Here is a 23,761-nt window from a genome sequence, read left to right on the forward strand (position 1 = left end):
TCCACAGCTGCTCCTCCTCACAGATAATGAACCCAACCAGCCTGCTGAGTGGCAAGTACAAGTGCATTTCACATATCTACTATAAAATCACAATCATAATTTAAAAGACATTCAATGATAGTTGTAGTCATAGTTTCACTGATATGCGTAGCAGGTGACAAAAAGGACGTGAACTGAATTGTACAGGCAAAACTCTTTTTAATGTAAAGTTGCAGGTGTGTGTACGTTTTCATATATACAATTTACAGTTCGTAATTACAGTAGTTTATAAACCAATTTTTTAAGTAATTGATCTTAGAGACAAACTCACTAAGTAAACTAGAGAAAACAACTTCAGCATTCAAAATTGAAATAAAATTAAGAAAAAAATAAAAATAATAATAATCATAATCATAATCATAATCATAAAAAGAAAGAATAGAGGGGAAACAATAATAATACAAAAATAAGAAAGTAATAATAATAAATTAAATACACAAATAAGTTAATAGAAAATAAAGGGGGGGGGGATTCATTGTATTCATTGTTTCTTCTTTCCCTTGTAAGATTTGATAAACATTACCTATAGTATATTTGAGTTTGCCATTGTAATTGCTTAAAATATATTTCAACAGGGGGTGAATATTTTGTATGTCTTTGTTGATATCTATAAAATTGATAGTTAGGTATGTGGTGTGTGTACATTTCAGGCGGGAGACACTTTGTTGGTTTCAGTCTCCACAGTCGTTACCGCCTCTGATGCCTCATCGTCCTCCGAGGACTCTTTCCCACACAGCAGGAAGGGCACCACATATTTACGAAACTATAGAAAACAAAATGAGCCAAAGCGTAAAAAGTTAAGCCAAGACAAGACATACTGTCTCTTTCATTCAGACATCATTCAACAGCTAGTACAAGATGCATTATTTTGCATACAAACATACATCCAATTCCAAATCATATAAATGATAGAGCTGTCAAAGTTAACGCGATAATAAAACGTGAACTCAAATTAGTTTTAACGCCACTAATTTCTATAACGCATTAACACAACTTGCAGTTTTTAGGTTCAAGTGGGGTTAAAGCTAGAGTGAAGATACTGATTTTATGCTAAATGCAGTACCTGTGAGGGTTTATGGACAATATTTGTCATTGTTTTGTGTTGTTAATTGATTTCTATAAATATATACATGCATTCGCATAAAGCAGCATATTTACCCACTCCCATGTTGATAAGAGTATTAAATATTTGAAAAATCTCCCTTTAAGGTACATTTTGAACAGATGAAAAATGTGCTATTAATTTGTGATTAATTGCAATTAACTATAGATAATCATGCGATTAATCACGATTTAATGTTTTAATCGATTGACAGCCCTAATAAATAATATATGTTATATTATAATATAACTAACAATGATGCTAAATATATTGCCAAATAACTTAACACTTTAACACACTTTTCTTTAACTTTTAACTTTCTTTAATGTTGAAATGGTAATATCTACAATAAAACTGAAAGAGATATTACATTAAGATGTAGTTATGTCTTTACCCCCACTATCAATATCAAAACCACTAGATGGTGCTGATGTGAAGTATTTTAGAGCTAATTCACAGTCACCTTTTTCCCTACATTTTGGCTAAATTCAATAGTTTTCTGTGTGTGGTGTTACGTTACCTGTTTGTTGAGATAGATGTAGATGAAAGGATTGTACACAGTGCTGCTCTTGGCCAGGTAAACAGGCACTGTGCCAACCAGCGGGTGAATCTTCACATCAGGGTCGTAGACCACCAGCATGGCCAGCCCGGCATAAGGCAACCAACTGATCAGAAATGTCAGGACCATCAGAACCACCATGGACGCCACTTTCAGCTCTCCTTTAGCTACTGCACCACCTTCCAGACAGGCCAGCTTGGATACCTGTTACACAGAATATTGTTTAAAATAGTCAAGGGTTCATTGGCCTATATGCATACCACATGACTGCAAAGATAATGACAGGGCACCACTGCTGCATGTCACTTTACACCCTATGATTAATCGAGGAAGAAATACTCCTTTACTTAAGTAAAAGTACCAATAGCACAATGTAAAAATACTCCATAAAGTCCTGCATTCACTTCAGTAAAAGTACAGAATTGTATAAGTCAAATGTGTAAAAAAGTGTAAAAAATATAAATACTCATTCTGCAGAAAAATGGCCCATGTGAGTGATGTATTATTACTAGATTTTTCATACCGATGCAACACGTAAGCTGCATTTTACTGTTGTAGCTGGTTGAGATGGAGTTCATTTTAAATATCCAGTTAGTCCAGTGGTTCCCAACCTAGGGTTCTGACCCCCTTCAAAGGTCACAAGATACATCTGATGGGTTGTGAGATGATTAAGGCGAGAACAAAGAAAACAATAAAATAAAGTTCTGCTACAATTTGTTATCTTTGTGATCTTTCTCTCATTGTTTTTTGTGAAATAATGGGTAATTTTAATTATTTCGGCTTAGAAAAGATATTTAGATAAAACCAACTGAGGAATTTAGAGAGGAAATTGACTTGTTAACAACTCATAGACATCTGAATCTGAGGGGCCCCAGCAATGCTTTTCTTTAGTAAGGTTGGGAACCACAGGTTTAATATGTAACAATTCACTGTATTTTACAAACTTTACAATTTTTTTTTTAATGTAAAATCTTATTTTGAAAGGTAAAGTAACTACACATGTCAGATAAATGTAGCGGATACAAAAGTACGATATTTACCTCTTAAAGGGGACATATCGTGCTAATTTTCAGGTTCATACTTGTATTTTGGGTTTCTATTAGAACATGTTTACATGCTTTAATGTTCAAAAAACACATTATTTTCTCAAACTGTCTGTCTGAATATACCTGTAGTCACCCTCTGCCTGAAACGCTGCGTTTTAACGCCTGTCTCGTTAAGACCCCTCGTGAAAAAGCCCAGTTTGCTCTGATTGGCTTGAGAGAAAAATATGGTGCACCTTTGCAAAGGTAGTTCTCAAGCCGATATATTCTAATGAGCCTGCATGTGTTGTCTTATTTATTTATTTATTGAAAAAAGTAAGTATTTCATATGTCACCTTTAGGATTGAAATATGGAAATACTCAAGAAAAGTACCTTGAAATTGTACCCAAGTACAGTACTTGAGTAAATGTATCTGTCTGTGATGAAGCCAAATGTATAAATGCTCACCTGGTGTAATGTCCACATTAGCTTCGAGTAGGATGCCAAGATAATGACAAAGGGAACTGCAAAGCACACGGCAAAGTAAGCCAGGATGTAGGAGACGTTATTAGGGTCTCGGTTGTGCCAGTCTGGTGCACAGGACGTCCCGACGCCCTCCAGCTCATACCTGCCCCAGCCAAACAGGGGAGGTAAGTTCCAAGTGAGGGACCACAACCAGGACAAGGCAATACCTCCACAAGCATGCTTCTTTTGGAAGGTCATCTGCCCCAACGGCTTACATACAACAAACATCCTCTCCACTGCGATCAGGGCAACTGTGCACAGAGATGTGATGCCTGAGGACAAGTGAGGGACAGCAAAGTCAGGGGGACACATGGGACAAGCATGGAAGTAGAATGTGAATGAAAAAATTAAAAAATGATGTAAACGCAGTTTTGAAATGTGTCATCCTATCAAATGTCAGGAAAGTATATGCATGTTGCACTATAACTCTTTAATAATATGAGCCATTAAAGAACAACTCAACCTACTGTGCTCTTCCTTTCACTCACCAAACAAGGACACTGCAAAGCCCTCCATCACACAGCCTGTTCTTCCCAGGGAGAAGTACCCTTGAGCGTTGTTGACCACAGACAGCACCCCTCCCGTCATGGCTGTGCCCAGGTCAGCCACAGCCATGTTCACCAGAGCGTAGTTGAGCGGCTGCCTCAGCTGCTTGTGCATGAGGGACACAATGATCACTGTAGTGTTGAGTACGATGGCCGGACCGGTGAAGGCAGCCATAATGATGGAGAGTATGATGAAGCCAGTGCGTGACAGAGGGGGTTCCCCATGTGGGCCCACGTAGGAGGAACCATTTGGGGAAAAAGCAGATGGTTGCATAGATGCAAAGCTGTAAAAAAAGTGGTCAGGCAGTTTTCTTCTCCTCGTCCCGGAGCTTCTGGATGTTTAATATCTCACTACTCGAGTGGGACAGCTGAGATTAGATGCCCACAGTCTAAGCATAAGTCCTCCAGATCTGGATTTAACAAAGACTAATTCCTCCAAATGATGATCCTTGATCCCTCACCTTTTGCTTGATTGTAAAGGCACTTAAACGGGATGACTCCACAGTGTTCCTCCCCAGGATCAGTTCTCTAAGCAAATGCAAAAAAAGAAATGCTCAGAGGAGATGTGTCACAATAAGTAACTACAGTAAATATTGATGATCTTTTTCTGGTTCTTTCTCTCACTTTCTACGTCTTTCACTCCCTCCCTCTCCTCCCTCTTGCTTTCCTCACACAAAGCAGGGGTCAGAGAAAAGATTAAAGTCAGGTCAACTTATTTATAGAGTACATGTAAGAAGAATAGATGTTGACCGAAAGGCTTTACAGAATCATTCAAGAAAATGTATACTATTAAAATGAAAAATAAATAGGTGTTGGCAACAAAATAAAAGGGATCATGTGGTCTCTCCTCTTGGTAGTATAGTGAAGAGTCTTGCTGTTGCTTCGTGGACAAGCTGAGACGAGGATGACTGACTGACTCCCACATAATGTCAATACTGTGAACTAAATGAGGTTGAGAACGAAATTCATTTTATTTTATTTTGTCCTTTATATCATGATTTATGAAAAATATAATTTTAAAAAGTTGGTTTACATTTGATTGATATGGAGACTGGACCCTTTTTGTATTTCCTGAATATCTTTCTAAAGTACAGGATAAGAGGAGAACAGTAACATACAACAGATACAGTAAATTCCTCAGACTCTTATGCCATTTTTTTGTCATGTTTGGATTTGTGTACGTGTTTTGTGCTTAGGGAGCTGTGTTTGTATATCTGTGTGTTTATTTGTTGGATTTCCATTGTGGGATGTATCGTGGAGCATTATTTGTGGGAGGTTCACGTTTGGATGATGGTAGTGTACTGTGCTAATGATGGTTGTCTAACATGCATGAATGTTCATTAATGTGTCTGAATAATCCCATGAGGGATGGGCTGCGTAAATGACCAGACACGAAAATAAATTATTCATTCATTCATAAAGAGAGTTACAATTGTCAAGACACAAAGAGATGAGAGCATGTAAAACATATAAAAAAGATTGTAAAAATAGATTTTGTAAGCATGATTCTCCTCCTCGGAAATTAGATATTACCAGATATTTAAGTTGGTCTTTTATTGTGTTGGTTTTATGTTTTTTATGTTTAGCTGTACAGCACTTTTGGTCAACTTTTGTTGTTTTTAAATATGCTTTATAAGTAAATTTGGATTGGATTGGAACATGGAGAATGACTGACGAATTGATTTAATGATTTAAACCTGCTGTAAAACATCATTGCACTGTGGAAATATTAACTGCACAAATCAATGACAAGTATTAGACATAATGCAGCTAGATGGGACAAGCTCAGTTTGGTATAGTCGTTAAACTGATCAACATACAATAACTGATATACTCGAATGTACTCTGATGGACAGTTGCTCGTATTTTCTTCACTATTATTGAAGCATTTTAATTATTTTGATTCTTAGCTTTAGGATTAGAGTAGCTAGACGAGAAGAAGAGAATGTTTTGTGATGAAGAATAAAGATTTGTCCTCTGATGAGGATGCTAGAGATGGATTTTTTTTTCTTTCTTTTTTTTAAAGATGGTAAAACTCTCCATGCAATCAAATTCATTTTCACAATAGACCTATGTGGAAAACCTACAAATGAGTTGGTTTGTCAGATTTTAAGTCACACCTTGATTTTTTTGTTTGTGTGGATGAATCAGTGTGTGTTGAAGATTTACTTCATCATACTGCTTTATAAAGCTTATCAAGCATCTTTATAAAGCTTAAAATGGTTATCCTGATTTGCCACACAACTACATGCCTTATTTTAGTTGGTAATGATTTGGTTGGGCAGCCAAGGAGGGATTAAAATGATGGAAACATACATCAAACACAGTATACAGCCTTTACACCTGACTATAGACCAACATTGCACCATTCAATGAGTCATCTGCTAATCAACAATATTGCATATAAAATCAATACCTGTGATGCATCTCTGCAAAAGAATGAACATTATATGAACTTCACTAAATTGTTATTGGTAATCATTGTTGAGTTGTTTTGGTTATTTCGTCCATCTCCTGCAGTGTAATAGACACGTCTGCACTGCATATGAATGAAAGCATTAGATGAGATTTAGCTCCAAATGTGTATGGACAGTCTTCCCTTTCTATTTATGTCCGACAGTGTTTTCTGCAGGTCAGCTTAAGAACAAGTCCATGTTTCTGCAGTGAGATCCCGTTTAACCCCACTGGTATTCCCAAAATGGAGAAGTAACTGGTTAAGCTCTTATTTACGTACACAGTGGTCGAGTCTGTGATGTGCTAGAAATAAGTCTCTAGTAAACATGTTATCAAACACTGAGTCAGATTGATGCTGAGTTACACATATTGAGGCCTTAAAGCTTTATAGTTATTTGACTATGACAATAGGTCTGTACATGAGTAAGATTAATTCACAACATATGGTAGAGTGAGACTGAGGTGAGGTGTAATCTTTCTGCAGTTACAGTTCACTGGATGAGAATAAGTAGTAGTAGGTGTTCTGTCCCGCGGCTGCTGAGGACACGAGGTGAGGTTAAGCCCCTGGTCTGAACATGACAACAGGTGTCCGATGTTTAACCCTCTAAGAGGTTTATGTCCAATCAAGTCAAGACGGAGATTACAACTGTTTGGGTTGAAAGTTCAACAGCAGTCTGGCTCCGATTAGAGAACTTTATGTTTACAACACATTTCATTTTTATTCATTCATAAAACAGAGGCCCATTCACCTCTATATTTTCATTGTTTTCAGAAAAGTGAACTTTATCGGTTTACAAAACACCTACATGTTAACCATTAAAGTCTAAAGACTAAACAATCCAACCTAAGGCCCATTAATTAGCTTTTCAGCGCTGATTTAAATCTTTTTCATGAGTTTTCTGACCTTTTTTTTTGGTTGAAAGCTGCAAAAAGCTAAATGGACCTTAAATTCAATTCATCAATTCATTGTTTTGTCAAACTATTATTCCCAAGGTTAAACACGACTTTACATTGAGCCTTGAACTTGGACAAGAACCCCTCAAAGTGCTATGGATTAATTGATAACAGCTACTCAGTTTGCATGTCAACAGACCCATCTCCATGACAACTAAGCAAACCCTGATGAAGTCTGTGCGGTATGGTTGAAAGCCCCAGAAAAAGCTTGTAAGTTAACCTTAAATTGCAATTGTTTTTCTTTAAAGCACCTACGAGGAACTTTCATTTTGTCTTGATTTTGGCGGCCTCAGTGGACAAAAGTGGTAGTGTTTTCCATGAGCACCGCTGCCTCATGCCTTAAAGGTACAGTGTGTAGGATTTGGCACCATCTTTATGTGGTTGCAGATTGCAACCAACTGAGTACCCCTCTGCTGACTCCTCCCTTTCCAAGAGTTGATTTTCAGAGCTAAACTAACTCCGTCTTCTGTTCCACTGCACACATTCTCCGCCACACACTCTCTCTCTTGCTTCACCACTCACTTCCCACGTACACACACACTCTAAACAGGAGAGGTTTCAATCTGTATCTCTCTACTAGATGCCACCAGATGTTACACACTGTACCTTTAAATCCGAGTTTAAGATGTGTTCATACCAGCAGGATTTTGTGACATCACAATTAGCTTGGGAGCCAATCATGATCCAGTAGGCAATTTACGCATGTGTGATGCAGAAAGCTGAGACCTTAAACGCACATACACTGAGAATGGACTTTTTAGTGAGGTAGGAGTCATCTTGTGTCCAGTGGTTGAACTTGTAAAATGAAAAATATTTGCATTTCCATAAATTCTGTGTTTCTCAATGAGGGAGAAGAAGTCTAAGATTTATTTTGTGTTAAAAAAAACATTTTAGACACAACTTATCATTCAAACCAAAGTATTTTATTGTGTTGGAAGCTGCTGCATTCAAATGCATTAAATGAAAGATTGACCTCTGGTGAATGCATTCAGGCCTACTAATGTGTTTATTTGACCTACTGCACTGTGTGGGCGTTGAGGTCATGACATTATTTCAGAAAAACAATCAAATTGAGAATGTGGTTTGTATCCTCATGTGTAAAGGATAGTGGTGAGACTGGTGCAACGACCCAGAGGCAGGTAACACCTTCCTTGCTCAAGGACACTTCAGCATGAGTCCCAGTCGTGTCTTTAACTGTTTAACTTTTTAACTGGTGAATAAAACTAAGAGAGCACTTTCTGCAGTATCGTGAGAGAGAACTGCATTTATTTGCCATCAATAGTTAATTAAAGCATTTCAGGGAGGCGGTGGTGTGACTGAGAGAGACTGGATGATACTGTCCGTCATCCAACATGCAGGCACCTTATCGGCACGTCCCAGACAGTACAGGCTCCTCACAACTTTGATGTACGATGCAATTACTAAACTAATAAAAGCTTCAAGTCGAAACACGGTTCCTGTGGTGGTGGAGGAGGTGGTGCATCAACCTGGCTGCTGCCTTGACATCATTATCGCTTCCTAATCAGCGTTTTTGAGAAGACGATGGGAACCTCATCCGGTCTTATTTTATATATAGTAAGCACTGGTGAATGACGCACTGATGAAACTTCATACTTCATATACTGTATGTGGAGCTGTTCCTTCACCATTCACCTCACCTACACCTGAATAATCTCTGTGGAGAAGTTGCTGGTGAGTGACGTCATTGGCCAAAGGGATGAATAATTAGACTTCAGCCAATCACAGACAAACACATTCACATGTATCTCACTCCAGTGGTGGAAAGTAACTAATTTAAACTCAAGTTCTCTACTTAAGTACAATTTTGAGGTACTTATTGTACTTGAGTATTTCCATTTTATCGGCTACATTATACTTCACCACATTTTCAAGTCAAGTCAAGTCAAGTTCAACTTTATTGTCATTTTTCCACATACAAAGTACACGGTTAAAACGAAATGTCGTTGCTCGCGGACCAAGGTGCAAACACAGACACACAAAAACAGTCACAAACATATAGAACATAACACAGCGAACAAAGTGCAATGGTGCAGCAGAATAAAAAGTGGATGACAGGATGATTAACAGAGTAAAAGCAGTATAAAAGCAATCAGGTCTTTAAAAGTCCTATATATAAAAATCCAATGACTTTCCAGTAGTTCTCTTATTTTAGCAGGAAATATAGTAGCAGGAATGTTTTTCAAATTAAGAGTTTACACGCAAAATGTCAGTTTATAAAATATGATCCATCATCACAGATTTAATGTAAAATAGTTAAAAGTGGCTCCACCAATAACAACACTAAAGTGGGCAAAATCATACATATTAATAAATCAGTAAAAATTATCAAATAATATAAGACTGACAGTAGTCACTCTATTAGGAGTATTTTTATTTTGGATATTTTAAGTACATTTTTTTTTGCTAATACTTGTGTACTTTTATTTACTGTGGGTGCTGGACTTATTTTTATTCTGTGTTAATTTTACTCAATTAAATGATTTCTTCCTCTCTCATTGTGGTTGTTTGCTAGTATAAAACTCAGTGTGCACGTGTATTGTCTTTGTGCTGCTGCTGGCAGTGCGGAAACCTTCATCAAACATCTGCAGTCTCATTATCGCCCACAGAGCCATTTTATGTCTGGAATCTCCCCCTTATTGTGTGTGTGTGCTTCTTCTTATTCCAACCTTTATTGTTCACAATTCATTATGTCATGTCACGACATAATCACAGAGCATGTTAGAATAAAAACACGCGCTTTGGCTGCTTTTAGTGTGCGCAGCGTGGAGAAGACTGGAGACAATACAGTAGAAATGCAGCGTCAGCGTTACAAAGGCAACAACTTCTGTGCAGTCGCAGAGGAGAACCAAAGTTTAGTATTTGATTTTTTTTTTTAAAACAATTTTTTTGTGCATTTTGCAGATAAATGTTCTCAGCAGCAGCAGCAGCTGTGTGTCCGGTAACATCTGTCTGTCTGTTTGTCCATGCTGCTCCATCCTCTCAGCTGGACACTTTTCTGCAGATTCTGCAGATTTCACCTCCTCCAGCTTCTCAGGCTTCGTTGCTAAACATGCAGACGACTCGTTTCCAGCAATAAAAAGGTCCTTGATTGTTGCAGCAGAGAGAAGACAGAGGGGGGTTTCCCTTTACAGATAGAGAGAGAGAGGCAGAATGAGGAGAGGAGCTGTGGAGGCTAGAGGCTGATGCTCTCTCTCTCATCTCTCTCTCTCTCTCTCTCTCTAATCACATACAGTAGGCTACGTGCAGGTTGGAGACGGTGTGCACCGAACAGGAGTCCAGGAGTCCATGCACGGTGTTGCTGCTGGGTCGGGATTTTTACTGTACAGATAGTATTTTGTTAAAGCGAGCTGAAGATGCTGGGGAAGCACTGGAGGATCCGGTTCTCGCACATGTGCAGCAGCAGCAGCTTCAGCAGCTTCAGCAGCAGCAGCAGCAGCAGCTTCCTCCTGCTGCTGCTCTGGATGCTGGTCGGGCTGAACGTGGTGGAGGTGTCGTCAGGGTCCCAGCCAGGGATCCCTCTGTCAGTGTGAGTCACGAGCAGCTCTGCAACTTTATTTATCAACTAATATGTTGATGATCATTTACAAGCAGGATATGTAGCCAGTAGAAGTGTAGCAATTTTTCAAGTGACTTCTTTTTTATTAATATTTTTAAATTAATTTAAGGAGATTTAAACAGGTTACGGGTAAAGAGAGATTGTTCTTTTTTATTTGTATTTATTTATTTATTTATTTTTGTGAAAATCTGTAAATGCAGTAGAAGTGCAGCATTTTTCAAGTGACTTCTTTTTTTATTTTAAATTAATTTAAGGAGATTTAAACAGGTTATGGGTAAAGAGATATTGGGATCTTTTTTATTTCTTTATTTTTTTATTTTTGTGAAAATCTGTAAATGCATCTGATTCCTGTTTGTCTTTTACCTTAAAATTACCACAATGTGGAGTTTAATTTAACCACAGACCTATGCCCCCATAGCACTCAGGCCATATATTGGTAGAGAATAAGACTATTGATAGGAGATAACAAGCAATTACAGATGTGATTTCAACAAATAAGCAGCAAACAATAAAAATAGGGCATGTTGTAAATAACTACAGCAAAGAGGTTAATCTACATCTCCTCTTTGTCTTATGTTATATGGTTGCTTTATATACAATCAATAAATTGAAAATAATAATTATATGTGTTATTAATAAGTCAGAAATAATAAGGGTTACTGTTAGACTCCACTGTATGGTTCTGCCAAAAACAAGATATCTGATGGACTTTAGGGTACATTTTTAGAGACACCTTTTATTCAACTCTTTTTTTCTGAATGTAAATGTTTTCTAATGATAATAATTCAAATTGACAAAGAGCAAGTCATTTTTTATTAGTTTAACAAACTTTTCTTATTATAATATGTAGAGTTGAAATCACAATTCTGAAGGCCTTTTCATGTGTAATTTAATAATGTCTACATATCACACCACTAATGAACTGATAGTGAATCACATTTCCTTTTTTTGAAAAACCTTTAACTCGGGGAACCTTTCTTTGCAAGATTTTGTTTCCTTCCACCCAAAACAATTTAAATACAAGACTATAGAAAATCCAAAATAAAAGTATAAATTGTAAATGCATTTTCAAAAAGTTAATCTCACCCAGAATAACGTTCATGCCAGAGTTACATTTTTTTTTTTTTAACTCTTTGGACAAACTCAAAAAGGGATTGCGCACCTTTAAAAGATAAAATATTTTGCAGGAACATTTTGTGTCTTTAATCTGCACTGATCAGGAGTAGCGCTCAGAATTTAATTGTATTCTGTACAGTGACAATAAAGGCTTTCTATTCTGTTTTATTCTATTTTCCTGCAAGGCCTTTAAATGGTTAGTTTAGTTTAAAATCCACAATATTATATACAAAAATCAATAAGATGTTGCAAACCGGTAGAAAAACAGAAGAAATACATTTATTCTTAAAGAAACTGTTTGTGAAAAGGTTGTGCTGAAATACCTCAGAGCTGTTTTTGAAAAGTTGTTCTGCAGAAGAGGACAGTTTAACCCCAGCACGTAACTACAAAACCTTTATTTTTTTTTTAAAATATAAATGTAGTTTTCCTTAATTTTTGAGTCAGGCCACATTCTTAAAGCAGCATCTCCTGTAGGACATTAAGTTACATTCAACTGTGCTCTACAATTTACAGTATTTCGCTGCCACGCTTAACCAGAGGCATTTACAGTTTAATAGAAGAAGCTCCAATAACTACAGTATAGATCATCAAAATTACAAGCGATCATCCGTCGGGAGAGTGAAGGTCAGGGACACCGGGCCATGGTGATAAACCTTTGACTGATCACTAAAAGAAAAAAGCTAAAACACAATGACAGCTGAGGAGAGATTTAAAAGCAGCTGCAGGGTGAGGAGAGGACAGAGAGAACACTTTTAAAGCTGCATCCATGACTACTGCTCAAACTTGAGTTTCATTTGTTATAAATGGTTTCAAATGTGTTTTTTGAGATGCCATATTTAAACTTGGACAATAACTTGGATATTATTTTCATTTAATACATTTCTTTGTATTTCTTTTCACAATTTTATGCACATTTTTCCATAATACTTGTTGGCTGAACTGTTATTTGTCTGTTTTGTCTTCAAGCGTAAAGCTGTGGGCTTCAGCATTTGGTGGAGAAATTAAATCCATTTCTGCAAAATATTCTGGATCCCAACTACTGCAGAAGGTATTCTACTTATTTCCCAAGTCTTGTGTGAACACAAATGCATTTTTTTTCCCTTTTTGTCTGATGGTCGTTACACACATTGTACAATGTAATCTAACGGCTGCAGAGACATTTCAGTGTCTCGGCTGAATGCTGATGCGTCGTTTTAGAGAGAGAAGACTCAGGTGTGTTTGGCAGGGACAGAGCACAGTATGTGTGTGTGCATGTGTGTGTGTGTGTGTGTGTGTGTGTGTGTGCGCGCGTGTGTGTGTGTGTGTGTGTGTGTGCGTGTGTGTGTGTGTGTGTGTGTGTGTGTGTGTGTGTTTGTACTTGATACGGCCCATTAACCACGGCTCTGATTCCTCTCTCATCTCATCTCTCCAGTTAACTCTCTGGAGTCAAGAGTTTCAACCTCTGGATGTGAATGCGACAAGGAGGCAAATTGAATGAGTGTGTGGTTGGGTTCGATAGTGTGCGCGCGTGTGTGTGTGTGTATGTGTGTGTGTGTGTGTGTGTGTGTGTGTGTTTGGGGGGGTTGTTGATATGATGAGTGAAATCAGCAGAGAATGAGTGATGACCCAGTGCAGCAGATTTCACTTTCTGACCACTGGATGGCAAAGGTGGACTCTGTGTTGAGTCAGGTGCATTGAATGTTGTCACTGTTCATCAGCTTATAATGTCTCCTTTACCCATGTTAGAATTATATATAGATGTGTGAAAGGTTACTCATTATACATACTTTACATTCATGTCTTATGGCATTTTTAAAGGGGCATTAAATCTTAATTAACTCTGGTTTCAGCCTCAAACTTCCCCTTAATAAATAAGGAAGTTTTCACTTTAGAAAACAAGAGAAAAGAGAAAAGAGAAAATACGGAGTGACGGACTGGATGATAAAAACATGCACAAGCCACAAAAATGTAAAAGTTATTATCACATTTAAGAAGCCTTACATTTAGAAAAAGTAAAAAAAAAAAAGAAAGTATATCCACTCTCTGTGACACTGATACTGTGACCATGTGAAATATTCAACGCACCTGGGTTTTATGGCTGCATTATTACATCAAAAGTAAATGTTCTGGAAATCGTGTGCATTATCTCATACGTGCCCAAAATGCAGCCTGGGATCTGCACTGGAATTTAAAATAAAGACAAAAGTTTGGCCACATAACGTGAGTTTGTAAGAGTAACGTACCTGCATATCTATCTATCTATCTATCTATCCATCTATCTATCTATCTATCTATCTATCTATCTATCTATCTATCTACTGTATCTATTTATCATACTTCCAACATAAACAGGTTACCAGCACTTTAGGTTATGGACAAACTATACTGAACTTTTAAGAAGGTTACAGACTCTCAGGTCTATAATCAGCAGTTAAATCTCCTTTTTTACTCGTCAGGTTGAACATAATGCTCGCTGGGTTTAGGGCTGGGCAATATATCGATAGTATACATCCACATGGTGATATGAGACTAGACATCGTCTTTTGGATATTGTAATATGGCATAAGTGTTGTCTTTTCCTGGTTTTAAAGGCCGCATTACAGTAAAGTGACGTCATTTTCTGAACTTACCAGACTGTTCTAGCTGTTCTATTATTTGCCTTTACCCACTTCGTCATTATATCCACATTACTGATGATTATTTATCAAAAATCTCATTGTGTAAATATAAAAAACGCCTCAACTAAAATGTCCTGTTTTAGTTTTTTCTATTTCAGCTGTTTGTGTGTTGACTCAGTTCGTCGGTATGTTGTGAGGCTGCAGTTTGTGACGTAGTGATGAATTGAACTGAATTGTATTGCAAAGTGCTTTCAATACTGTGTAAATCACATTTTATATATAGAGTAGGGAACAACAAAAAATGTTCGAGACACCTTTTTAATGATGCATTTCAATTCAAGAACACCACAAACTTCAGCCTTAGAATTGAAACAACGCTTCTCTGACAACTGAGTTGAATTGTCAGAGTTGTATTACAGGACCGCATCCCAGTAGACAGTGGTTTCTATTTGCATTTTCACCTGGGATCTCTGTGTCTATAACAAGTCCTGTAGGTTAAGTTACGACACGAGTCCTCGTCATGCTTGTTAATCCTTTTCATTTGACCCCTCCTCACTATTTTAGGAGCTGTTTGCCATCACAGCGCCGCGTCCAGGGACCAACTCCAGCTCTGAACCCGGCACCTCGTTCAAGGGCAGGATTAATCCTAAAAACGCTGCATGTCTTGCAGCGTGGGAGGAAAGCGGAGGAACCAGAGGAAGTGCACGCAAACATGGGGAGAGCTTTCAAACTGCATACAGGAAGCGGCTCCTGGGTCCAAACCTAAGCCCTCCTTGCACTGAGGTGACAGCTCCTTCATATGAGATAAGATTTAACAAACGTGCGGTGGAGGCTGAATCCATTTGTCACCAAATATGCATTTCATCTATGTACAAAAACATTTTCGCCCAACAGATTTGTTCCCTTTTGTTTTGTGTGTATGTAAGCACTTTGCTGCCGTTCATGGATGCATGTCTGGAGAGAGCTGAGCCGAGCCAGTCAGCACAAAGCAGTGAGCTGTGAGGGAAGTGACGGGTCGTTAGGGGCTGGTCATTAAGGCTGATCATTAGATGCTTTTATGGCGAATTACCCGATTTCACTAAGATTTCTGCAAAAAAAAAAGGGGGAAACACTGGGGCTCTTCAGGCCTCACTCCTGCGTTGGTCATTACTCTAATCAATAATCATGATCAGTGCTTTTGATGGATGGGGCTTCACCTCCTCTTGATGACTGGAGGAGTGTGAGGGAGGCGGGTGGCTGGGGGACTCGGGGTGCTGAGGCGAGGAGGACAGGCGTGAAATGAACTGTTCTGCTCCACTGCGAGCCCACACTCTTCCTTTCAGTAGGTAATTTGTCGCCTCATGTACTAGTGTGTGTGTGTGTTGTGTGTGTTTTTGTGTGTAATGTGTTTGACTGTGTGCTTCGAGCCCAAACGTGGTTTTATTTTTAGATATTGGAAGTGTGTGTGATGCAGCTGACTGGACAGCGTGAGAGGATCAGGTTTTTGTTTTTATTTGGCATACGTGTGTGTGTGTGTGTGTGCCAGGCAGGTGTGTGATTATGTAATGTTATATTCCTCCGAGCTGTGGCGAGCTTTGTTCTGTATCACTGGAGGTCCTGTGCATCCAGCAGAATCAGCATTATGTGAGGTGTAGTTCATTACCCAGAATCGCCCGAGCTTGACACGTTATTATCTTTCTCCTGTGCTTTGACTCCATTTCAATTACCCTCTTACCATGCATAGCCTTCAGACCCAGCACCCCAACACCCCCCACTCACTCGCCCACCGGCCACCCAACATGGCCATCTCCAGCCAATCAGAGAGAAAGAAGCAGCATGTGCAGCCAATGACTGAGACGGGATAAAGACTATCAATCATTGGGTGTTGCAGGGAGGGTTTTATCAGCCGTTCATCTGAGACTGGCTGCATGCAGCTTGTCAGCCAACATGTGAAGGCTTATAAGCCTTGTTTAACACCTAGCACCCACCTCTCTGGAGTGGGACGCAGCGAAACAATAGTGCTCTAAAATGTTGCACAACACATGATGATTATCTTAAGACGCTCATAATGGGTTAATCAACCATGTGAGCTCAATAAAATTTGTAGTTTGCTTTAATTTGTAGCCAGTGTTATAAGATTTACGGTCTTTACACTCTGTCATTGCCACACTTTTATTTTTGGTTATTTACAGAAATATAAAGAACCTGAAAAGTCAGTCAGAGTGGAAGAAATCGATGGTGTGAAACTGGTCAGAAACCTGGCGGTGAGGATGGAGGAAGTGTTCCGGAAAAAAGCAGACGCCACCAGGGTACGTGCAATATTAAATATGTTTTTAAAAAAATATACTGCAGCATTTTCTTGAGTTTGCTGTCCTTTTTGCAATTACTAACTGTACTTGTAGTTTGTGATTATAATGTGGCTATGTGAAAATTATTGCTTTTTTTAACATATCAAAGTTTAACCCATTTGTGCCCGCAACTGAAATTTTTAATTCCCTTTGGTGGAAGTGTTTGCTGGGCTTGCCTAAGCAGAAATATGAAGACATTTTCAAAATTGGTCAAACCGTTTGGCTGAAAAGTAATTTGTAGTTGGTGTTTTGCAATAGACTCCACTATATTTTAGGAAAAAAAACAGTAGTCCCATGTGCCCAAAGACTAAATATAATATGAAAATGTCTGTATCTCAGAAACTACAAGGAGCACGATCAAGTATTTGGTATCTATGAACTCATGACAAGTTGAATATCAAAGATATATGCACACATATGTGAAGTTTAAAAAAAATTACATATGGAAACCATTCAATAAACATAATGTTTCCACATTTTTTAAATATCCTGACTTTGACTATTAAGAAAAGTGTGATTTTTCATGTGTGATCTAAATATTTCAAAATTGTAGATATTTGATAGTATGTCCATACCAAATATCAAGATTTTTGACCAATCAAAACAAATGCGTAATTTTTCCTTATCATACTGTTTTAGGCAACAATGGGGTAAATAGAAGATTATACGATAACGATACGATTATACGATAATACTTTATTGTCAGACAGGTCTGAAATTTGTTTTGCATCCCAGCAGCTCCATTTGCAACATCACAGAAAGGACAAAGACAAGAAACAAGGATACATACATTTAAACATTACAATCACAGAAGACGATATTCAGGGCCCTTCAACGTATATATTGTTTGAGGTGTTACAGGAGGAGGGTGTAATGTTTCTCAAAGGGTCCAAAGAAAATATGAATAAATATGAGGAGGGGCTTGTTTTGTTTTTTTAAAGTCAAACACAGCCCCCTCCTCACCACAATAGGTCTAATTTTCGCACAGTCCCTAAATTGAGCAGATTCGTCCCTTAGAAACACAAAGACTATTGTGCAACGTTCAAAGACCAAAATCTGTAAAAGGTCCTTCTGGTGTTGCGTGTAATTTATTATCAGGTCTGAGCTGTTGTCACCTCTCACAGCAGCAGCAGCCTGTCTGTGACCTCATCACACAGAGGAGCTTGTAACCATTTCAATGCTGCATCTCGCAGGGACTGCTGGGAAATGATAAGGTTTATCTCGTCCTGCCTGATCTCCCACGTGTGCGACAATTCACGACAGTTCAGAGCCTGTAAATTACACCATGAATTTAATAAAGGAGACTTTAATTCCATGAGATGCATCAACATATCAAAATATATCAAATCAAAACTCACCTTTTTAGAACTGCTTTTAATGTGTAATTAATATGGTGTGTTTTATATCTTTTTTATGATGTCCTTGTTTTATGATCTTTTTATCTATGTAGAGTGTCTTTGAGTTTTTAGAAAAGCGCTATGTAAGTAAAATGTACTATTATTATTATTATTATTATTATTATATATTAGGATTGTTTTATTAATAATGTGATTTGTAAAAAAAAAAATTTAAGAATAGCCTATATCAGCAAAGGTGTGATAAAATCCTAAAATGATGACGTCATTACTTTGCTCCAAATTGAAGTTTAAAAATGATGCATTGACCTCAATGAAGCTGTGGAGGTCGGCTGTCTGCAGGTACATTTCATAAGAAGGGAAATTATGCATATAGGCCTAGGGAGAGGTTTCTATATTAATAAATATATATTTATTTATTTCATGATGTGGTTTTTTTTATTTGCCAACTGCTGACGCCATGAGATCTCTCACCATGAGGTCAATTGGATTTGCTCTCCACCGCCTGCAGTTGTGTTTATATCGCAGTTTATTTTGACACATGATGACGGATGTTAATTACCTGCTTGGCTCCAGAGTGACTGTAACGTTTAGGTGGAAACACAGAGCCAAGCACATTTTACACAATCCAGTTATATTACAGGAGCTATACAGTATATAGCTGCTTTGGTCTATATGGCATGAAATCCTGCTCCAACCTGCCTCCATCAATCATTTCACAGCAGCACTCCTCAGTATAGTGCCCCACATTTTATGCATATTTTTGCCCTTTAAAAAAAAAATACTATAAGGATTTGGCAAGGAGGGATATAGACTAACAGATCTGGCAACATATTCTATATTGAAACAATATATGGACATGGATTTCATCCAATCCAAAGATTAATCTTAAAGTCTGGCAATGGTCCTCGATCATGTTCCTCTTCAGTGGAATGACATTTGTTGAGGTTTGAAAATAACAAGAGTGACAGAGCAATGTGCAAACAGCAAGTCTGAGAAACACAGAGAGCAGCAATCAGAATCAGAATCAGAATCAGAATCAGAATTAGAATCAGAATCAGAATCAGAATCAGAATCGTGTTTGTTGCCAAGTGTAAGGGGTATACATAGGTATTTGCTTTGGTTTTGTTGGTGCAAGTTAAACAGTATAATAACAAAAGAATAGATAAAAACGTTAGAATAAAATAAGAATTAAAAAAATTAAATTCTACCAATATACAATATACAAAATAAGCTATAATCAAAAATAAACATGATATAAACAGATATTTCAAATATTGCCGGTGTGTAAACTGCAGAGAGTGTAGAAAGCTTCTAGTAATGAATGGATGTATACTGGAAAGAAGCATTTGGGGTAGTTTGTAGAAGTCTTAAATAATAGTGTATATTTTCTAATGTAGTATGCATGTTTTATTAGGTCGTTTACATATATTTTTAAACATATTATATCAAGTCAAGTCAAGTCAAATTCAACTTTATTGTCATTTTCCACATAAAAAGTACACGGTTAAAACGAAATGTCGTTAAAACAGTGAACAAAGTGCGATGTTGCAGCAGAATAAAAAGTGGATGACAGGATGATTAACAGAGTAAACGCAGTATAAAAGCAATCAGTTCTTTAAAAATGCTATATATATATATATATATATATATATATATAAAGTGCTTTATATAAAAAAAGTGCTATATATAAAAAAAGTGATATATATAAAAAAGTGCTGTATATAAAAAAGTGTCAATATAAAAAAGTGCTATTTATAAAAAAAAGTGCTTTATATAAAAAAGTGCTATATATATATATATAAAAAAAGTGCTATATATATAAAAATATTGTGTGTGTATTAGCTATAATGGTTGTGTGTTTTTACGTCCTCTTTTAGCGGCTGGTGGAGGCAGCAGAAGAAGCGCACCATCAGCATGAGGATAATCCCGACCTGCAGGTGAGGTTTATCCAGGACAAAAGAAAAGAAAAGAAAAGAAAAAAAAATAATTATTAAAAAATGTGGTGTGTCATTGTGTCAGACCAGGATGAATCATATTTTAGCTGGTCTGCAGGAGGAGCGTCTGCAAGGTGAGAGAAGGGTAATAGGCCCTAAAAGTCTTTTTAATTGCGTCGGCTTCGTCCTTCACACTGATGTCCTGTCAGCGCTTTGATACATAATGCTTCTTTGATAAGCAATGGCGCACACAGTGAAGGCTGCAGCGCCACATGTCGTCATAACTCACACTGACTGGTTTATAAAGTCTGTGCTGCTGCAGCGCCTCAAGTTCACTATACAGTATAACCAACACAATAACTGTAATACAGTAGTGGAGAGAGTCCAGATGTTGCATGCAGGATGGAATAAGGCTGCTGCAGGTTGTAATGCATGTTCAATGCATGGAAAACAGTTCAAACTGTATTTTTCATTAACAGTACAAAGCTGTAAATTTCAGCGACAGTATAATAATGTTAATTTTACAGTAACATAAAGGCAACCCTGCTGCCAGTTCTTTACTGTTATTTTACTGGGAAATTCTTAACAGTGCATGCATTACAACCTGCATCAGCCTTATTCCACTCTGCATGCAACATCTGGACACTCTCCACTACTGTATTACAGTTATTGGGTTGGTTATACTGTATAGTGAACTTGAGACGCTGCAGCAGCACAGACTATAAACCAGTGAGTGTGAGTTATGACGTCATGTGGACTACTACTACTATTACTACAACTCCTACTGCTACTTTCCACCCAAATACCACTTTCTGTGTAACAACTTATAGATTTTAAAGGTTCATTCAGTGAAAATACTACTCTCTCTCTCTCTGTCTCTCTTTGTGTTTAGCAATGCAGTTCATCTGTCTGATATACATACAAAGCATTTCTTCTTTCCGCCTATTCAGGAAAATTCAAATTTACCACTTTTGACAGTATTACAGTTTAGCTTCCAGCTTTTCTAGCTTAATGTATTTCAGCTCTTAGCTTCTTTAGCTAATGCAGTTCAGTTTCCAACTCTGCCAGTTGTACATTTCATATTCTAGGGTTTTCAGCAGTGCAGTGCAATGCATTTGAGCTTTAACATTTTTAGGCAAGTCATTTCACATTTCTGCATTTTCAGCAATGCTTTGCAATTCATTTCAGCTGTCAGCATTCCCACGCATTTTCAGCAGGAAATGCATTTTCTAGTTGACCATGGTTTATGAAGTCTGTGCTGCTGCTGCAGTTCACTATACAGTATAACCAACCCAATAACTGTAATACAGTAGTGGAGAGGGTCCTGATGTTGCATGCAGGATGGAATAAGGCTGCTGCAGGTTGTAATGCATGGTAAACTATTTCCATTAAAGTCTCAGGAAGCAGTAAGTCTGTGTCGCTAAAGCAGAGAGAAAAATGGGAGATAGAAGAAGAAATTTTAATCATATTTCACAGGATGTGCTCAGACTCTGTTCGGGACATTATTTAGCGACTCTCAGTGCGCATTTTCCAGGATGCACTGAGCTTCCTCAGTGTCTGCAGAGGGAATGCAGTATTTCTGTCGTCTGTTAGTGCTCTCTCTCTCTCTCTCTCTCTCTCTCCCTCTCTCTTTCTCTCTCTCTCCCCTTCTCTCTCTCTCTCTCTCTCTCTATCTCTCTCTCTCTCTCTCTCTCTCTCTCTCTCCTTCTCTCTCCCTCTCTCTTTCTCTCTCCCCCCTTCTCTCTCTCTCTCTCTCTTTCTCTCTCTCTCTCTCTCTCTCTCCCTCTCTCTTTCTCTCTCTCTCCCCTTCTCTCTCTCTCTCTCTCTCTCTCTCTCTCTCTCTCTCTCTCTCTCTCCTTCTCTCTCCCTCTCTCTTTCTCTCTCTCTCTCTCTCTCTCTCTCTCTCTCTCTCTCTCTCTCTCTCTCTCCTTCTCTCTCCCTCTCTCTTTCTCTCTCTGTCCCCTTCTCTCTCTCTTTCTCTCTCTCTCCCCTTCTCTCTCTCTCTCTCTCTCTCTCTCTCTCTCTCTCTCTGTCCGGTGGACAAAGATAAATGAAACTCTTTTGTTTCACTTTCATGGCTCTAGATTGGAAAACCCACTGGAGCAACAAAACACTGAAATAACGGCAGCACTTTACAGTTAATAGTAGCATTTACATCATAGGAATACATTTCAGTCGCCTTGTTCTCCTTGTTCCTTTCTCTGCTGTTCACACAGCCACAACAACACAGGTAGATTTATCTTTAAACACAACAAAATACCAACTCATATTTATAATAAAAGAAAAAAAATGATTTGTTTTCACCATTACCCTTGAACATATATATCTAATATGATTTTATCCTCTAAAACAGATTGCAAAAACACACTTTACTGAGGGATTTATGCATGTATGAGACTTGTTTTCATTTCATATTTGTATTGAATTATATTTTATTTCTGTAAGAAAAACAAGGTTTCCATTTTCTCCATATTTCATACAGTTTGCTTAAATCAAACATATATATGTGGACTCCACAAATATATAAAGACACCAGTATTAATTAAATTCTTATAGTATTTTTGCAGAAATATTTGAATAATATTTCTGTAAACTTGATTGAACATGATTTTATGATAGTTGCATTGGTTTTCTTTTTATGATTTGCAATATAAAATATTTATCTTTATTATATTTATATATATGTTTTTATGAATTATATGAAAAAAATTTACACTTTTGATAAGTTCAAGCTATTCGAATATTTTTATTCAAGCAAGCAGGCCTTTCATCTTTAAGGCCATAAAAAATAATAAGGAAAATTCAATATCCACCTGCGATAATGTAATGATGTCATGATATTACTCCTTGTGGCATCATTTAGCCGGCCTCGCCTCCCCTGACACTGCACATTTTTCACGCACCATTTCACTGAACCACAGTGAGATAAGCCGGCTGCTCTTATCTCAGATGCTTGGTGTCAGGACAGTCGGGTGTTTTGTATTGACCCGAGCACTGTCCGCTGCTTTCAATTTACAACATTTATGTGGGCCTAGAAACAAGGAACATTTAAGACATTTAGAAATATGAAATGTGAAAATCTACATTTTAGATAAAGAAACAGAATTAAAACAGTTTGTATTAAATGGTCTTTGAATGCTTTTAAACTTTAAACTAATCTTTCTGTCAAAACCTTGTCACGCATTAAGTTAAAGGACAACATTTCTGCTTTTGTGATTGCCCTTAAAACATTTGAAGCATTAGGAAAAAGGAAAAAATATGAGTATTTAAAATGTATTTATATGAGAAAATAAAACTGAATGGGAGAGAATTATGTTTTTAAAATGCTATAATCCACATGATTTCTTTTTTTAATTGTCTGCTGTTATCATGGTAATTTCTAAGAATCATAAAAACACTGTTACAAAATTATAATACGCTATATGATCCATATAGTAAAGTGTAGGCTACAGTGTATTTTGCTCATGTTTTTATTTATCGCATATTACTGTAACATCTTAAACAACACGTCCCCTTGAACAATGTGATAAAACATCAGGGAAGTGTGCAGCTTCTGAACAAATTAGTTTCAACTCTATGAAGCTGTTACTGCCGCAGTAAAGAGTCAGTTAAAGCTTATTGAGACCCACCGTCTCCAGATTTTGGGTGTGT

The 23,761-nt window shown here is 37.5% G+C and overlaps 2 protein-coding genes across 2 annotated transcripts in view; one reads left to right on the forward strand and one right to left on the reverse strand.

Annotated features, from left to right (window-relative positions):
- Window positions 1-231: 231 nt before the first annotated feature.
- Window positions 232-4,452, reverse strand: LOC119493346 (parapinopsin-like). The gene is made up of 4 exons (XM_037778556.1): window positions 3,737-4,452; window positions 3,192-3,520; window positions 1,662-1,904; window positions 232-802 (listed from the first exon to the last, which is right to left on the reverse strand). Exons 1-4 carry the CDS (start codon window positions 4,065-4,067, stop codon window positions 686-688), a joined length of 1,020 nt encoding a protein of 339 aa, XP_037634484.1. The 5' UTR covers window positions 4,068-4,452; the 3' UTR covers window positions 232-685.
- A 5,346-nt stretch (window positions 4,453-9,798) lies between these two features.
- cacna2d3 (calcium channel, voltage dependent, alpha2/delta subunit 3) overlaps window positions 9,799-23,761 on the forward strand; it is a 43,756-nt gene continuing 29,793 nt past the window's right edge. Inside the window, exons 1-5 of the mRNA XM_037768995.1 lie at window positions 9,799-10,748; window positions 12,861-12,942; window positions 15,056-15,274; window positions 16,663-16,779; window positions 20,054-20,113. Coding sequence (XP_037624923.1) covers window positions 10,576-10,748; window positions 12,861-12,942; window positions 15,056-15,274; window positions 16,663-16,779; window positions 20,054-20,113 — 651 coding nt within the window. The 5' untranslated portion in view covers window positions 9,799-10,575. The remainder of the gene's footprint in view (window positions 10,749-12,860; window positions 12,943-15,055; window positions 15,275-16,662; window positions 16,780-20,053; window positions 20,114-23,761) is intronic.

This window comes from Sebastes umbrosus, chromosome 1 (assembly GCF_015220745.1).
Source record: "Sebastes umbrosus isolate fSebUmb1 chromosome 1, fSebUmb1.pri, whole genome shotgun sequence".
In the NCBI taxonomy this organism is placed as follows: domain Eukaryota; kingdom Metazoa; phylum Chordata; class Actinopteri; order Perciformes; family Sebastidae; genus Sebastes; species Sebastes umbrosus.

Bases quoted from the DNA above. Each gene is read 5' to 3' on its own strand.
- LOC119493346 (XM_037778556.1), bottom strand. From the start codon at position 4,067: ATGCAACCATCTGCTTTTTCCCCAAATGGTTCCTCCTACGTGGGCCCA. The intron at 3,521-3,736 runs GTGAGTGAAAGG...ACTTGTCCTCAG, and splicing joins CTTTGCAGTGTCCTTGTTTG to GCATCACATCTCTGTGCACA. The intron at 1,905-3,191 runs GTGAGCATTTAT...TCTGTGTAACAG, and splicing joins TAATGTGGACATTACACCAG to GTATCCAAGCTGGCCTGTCT.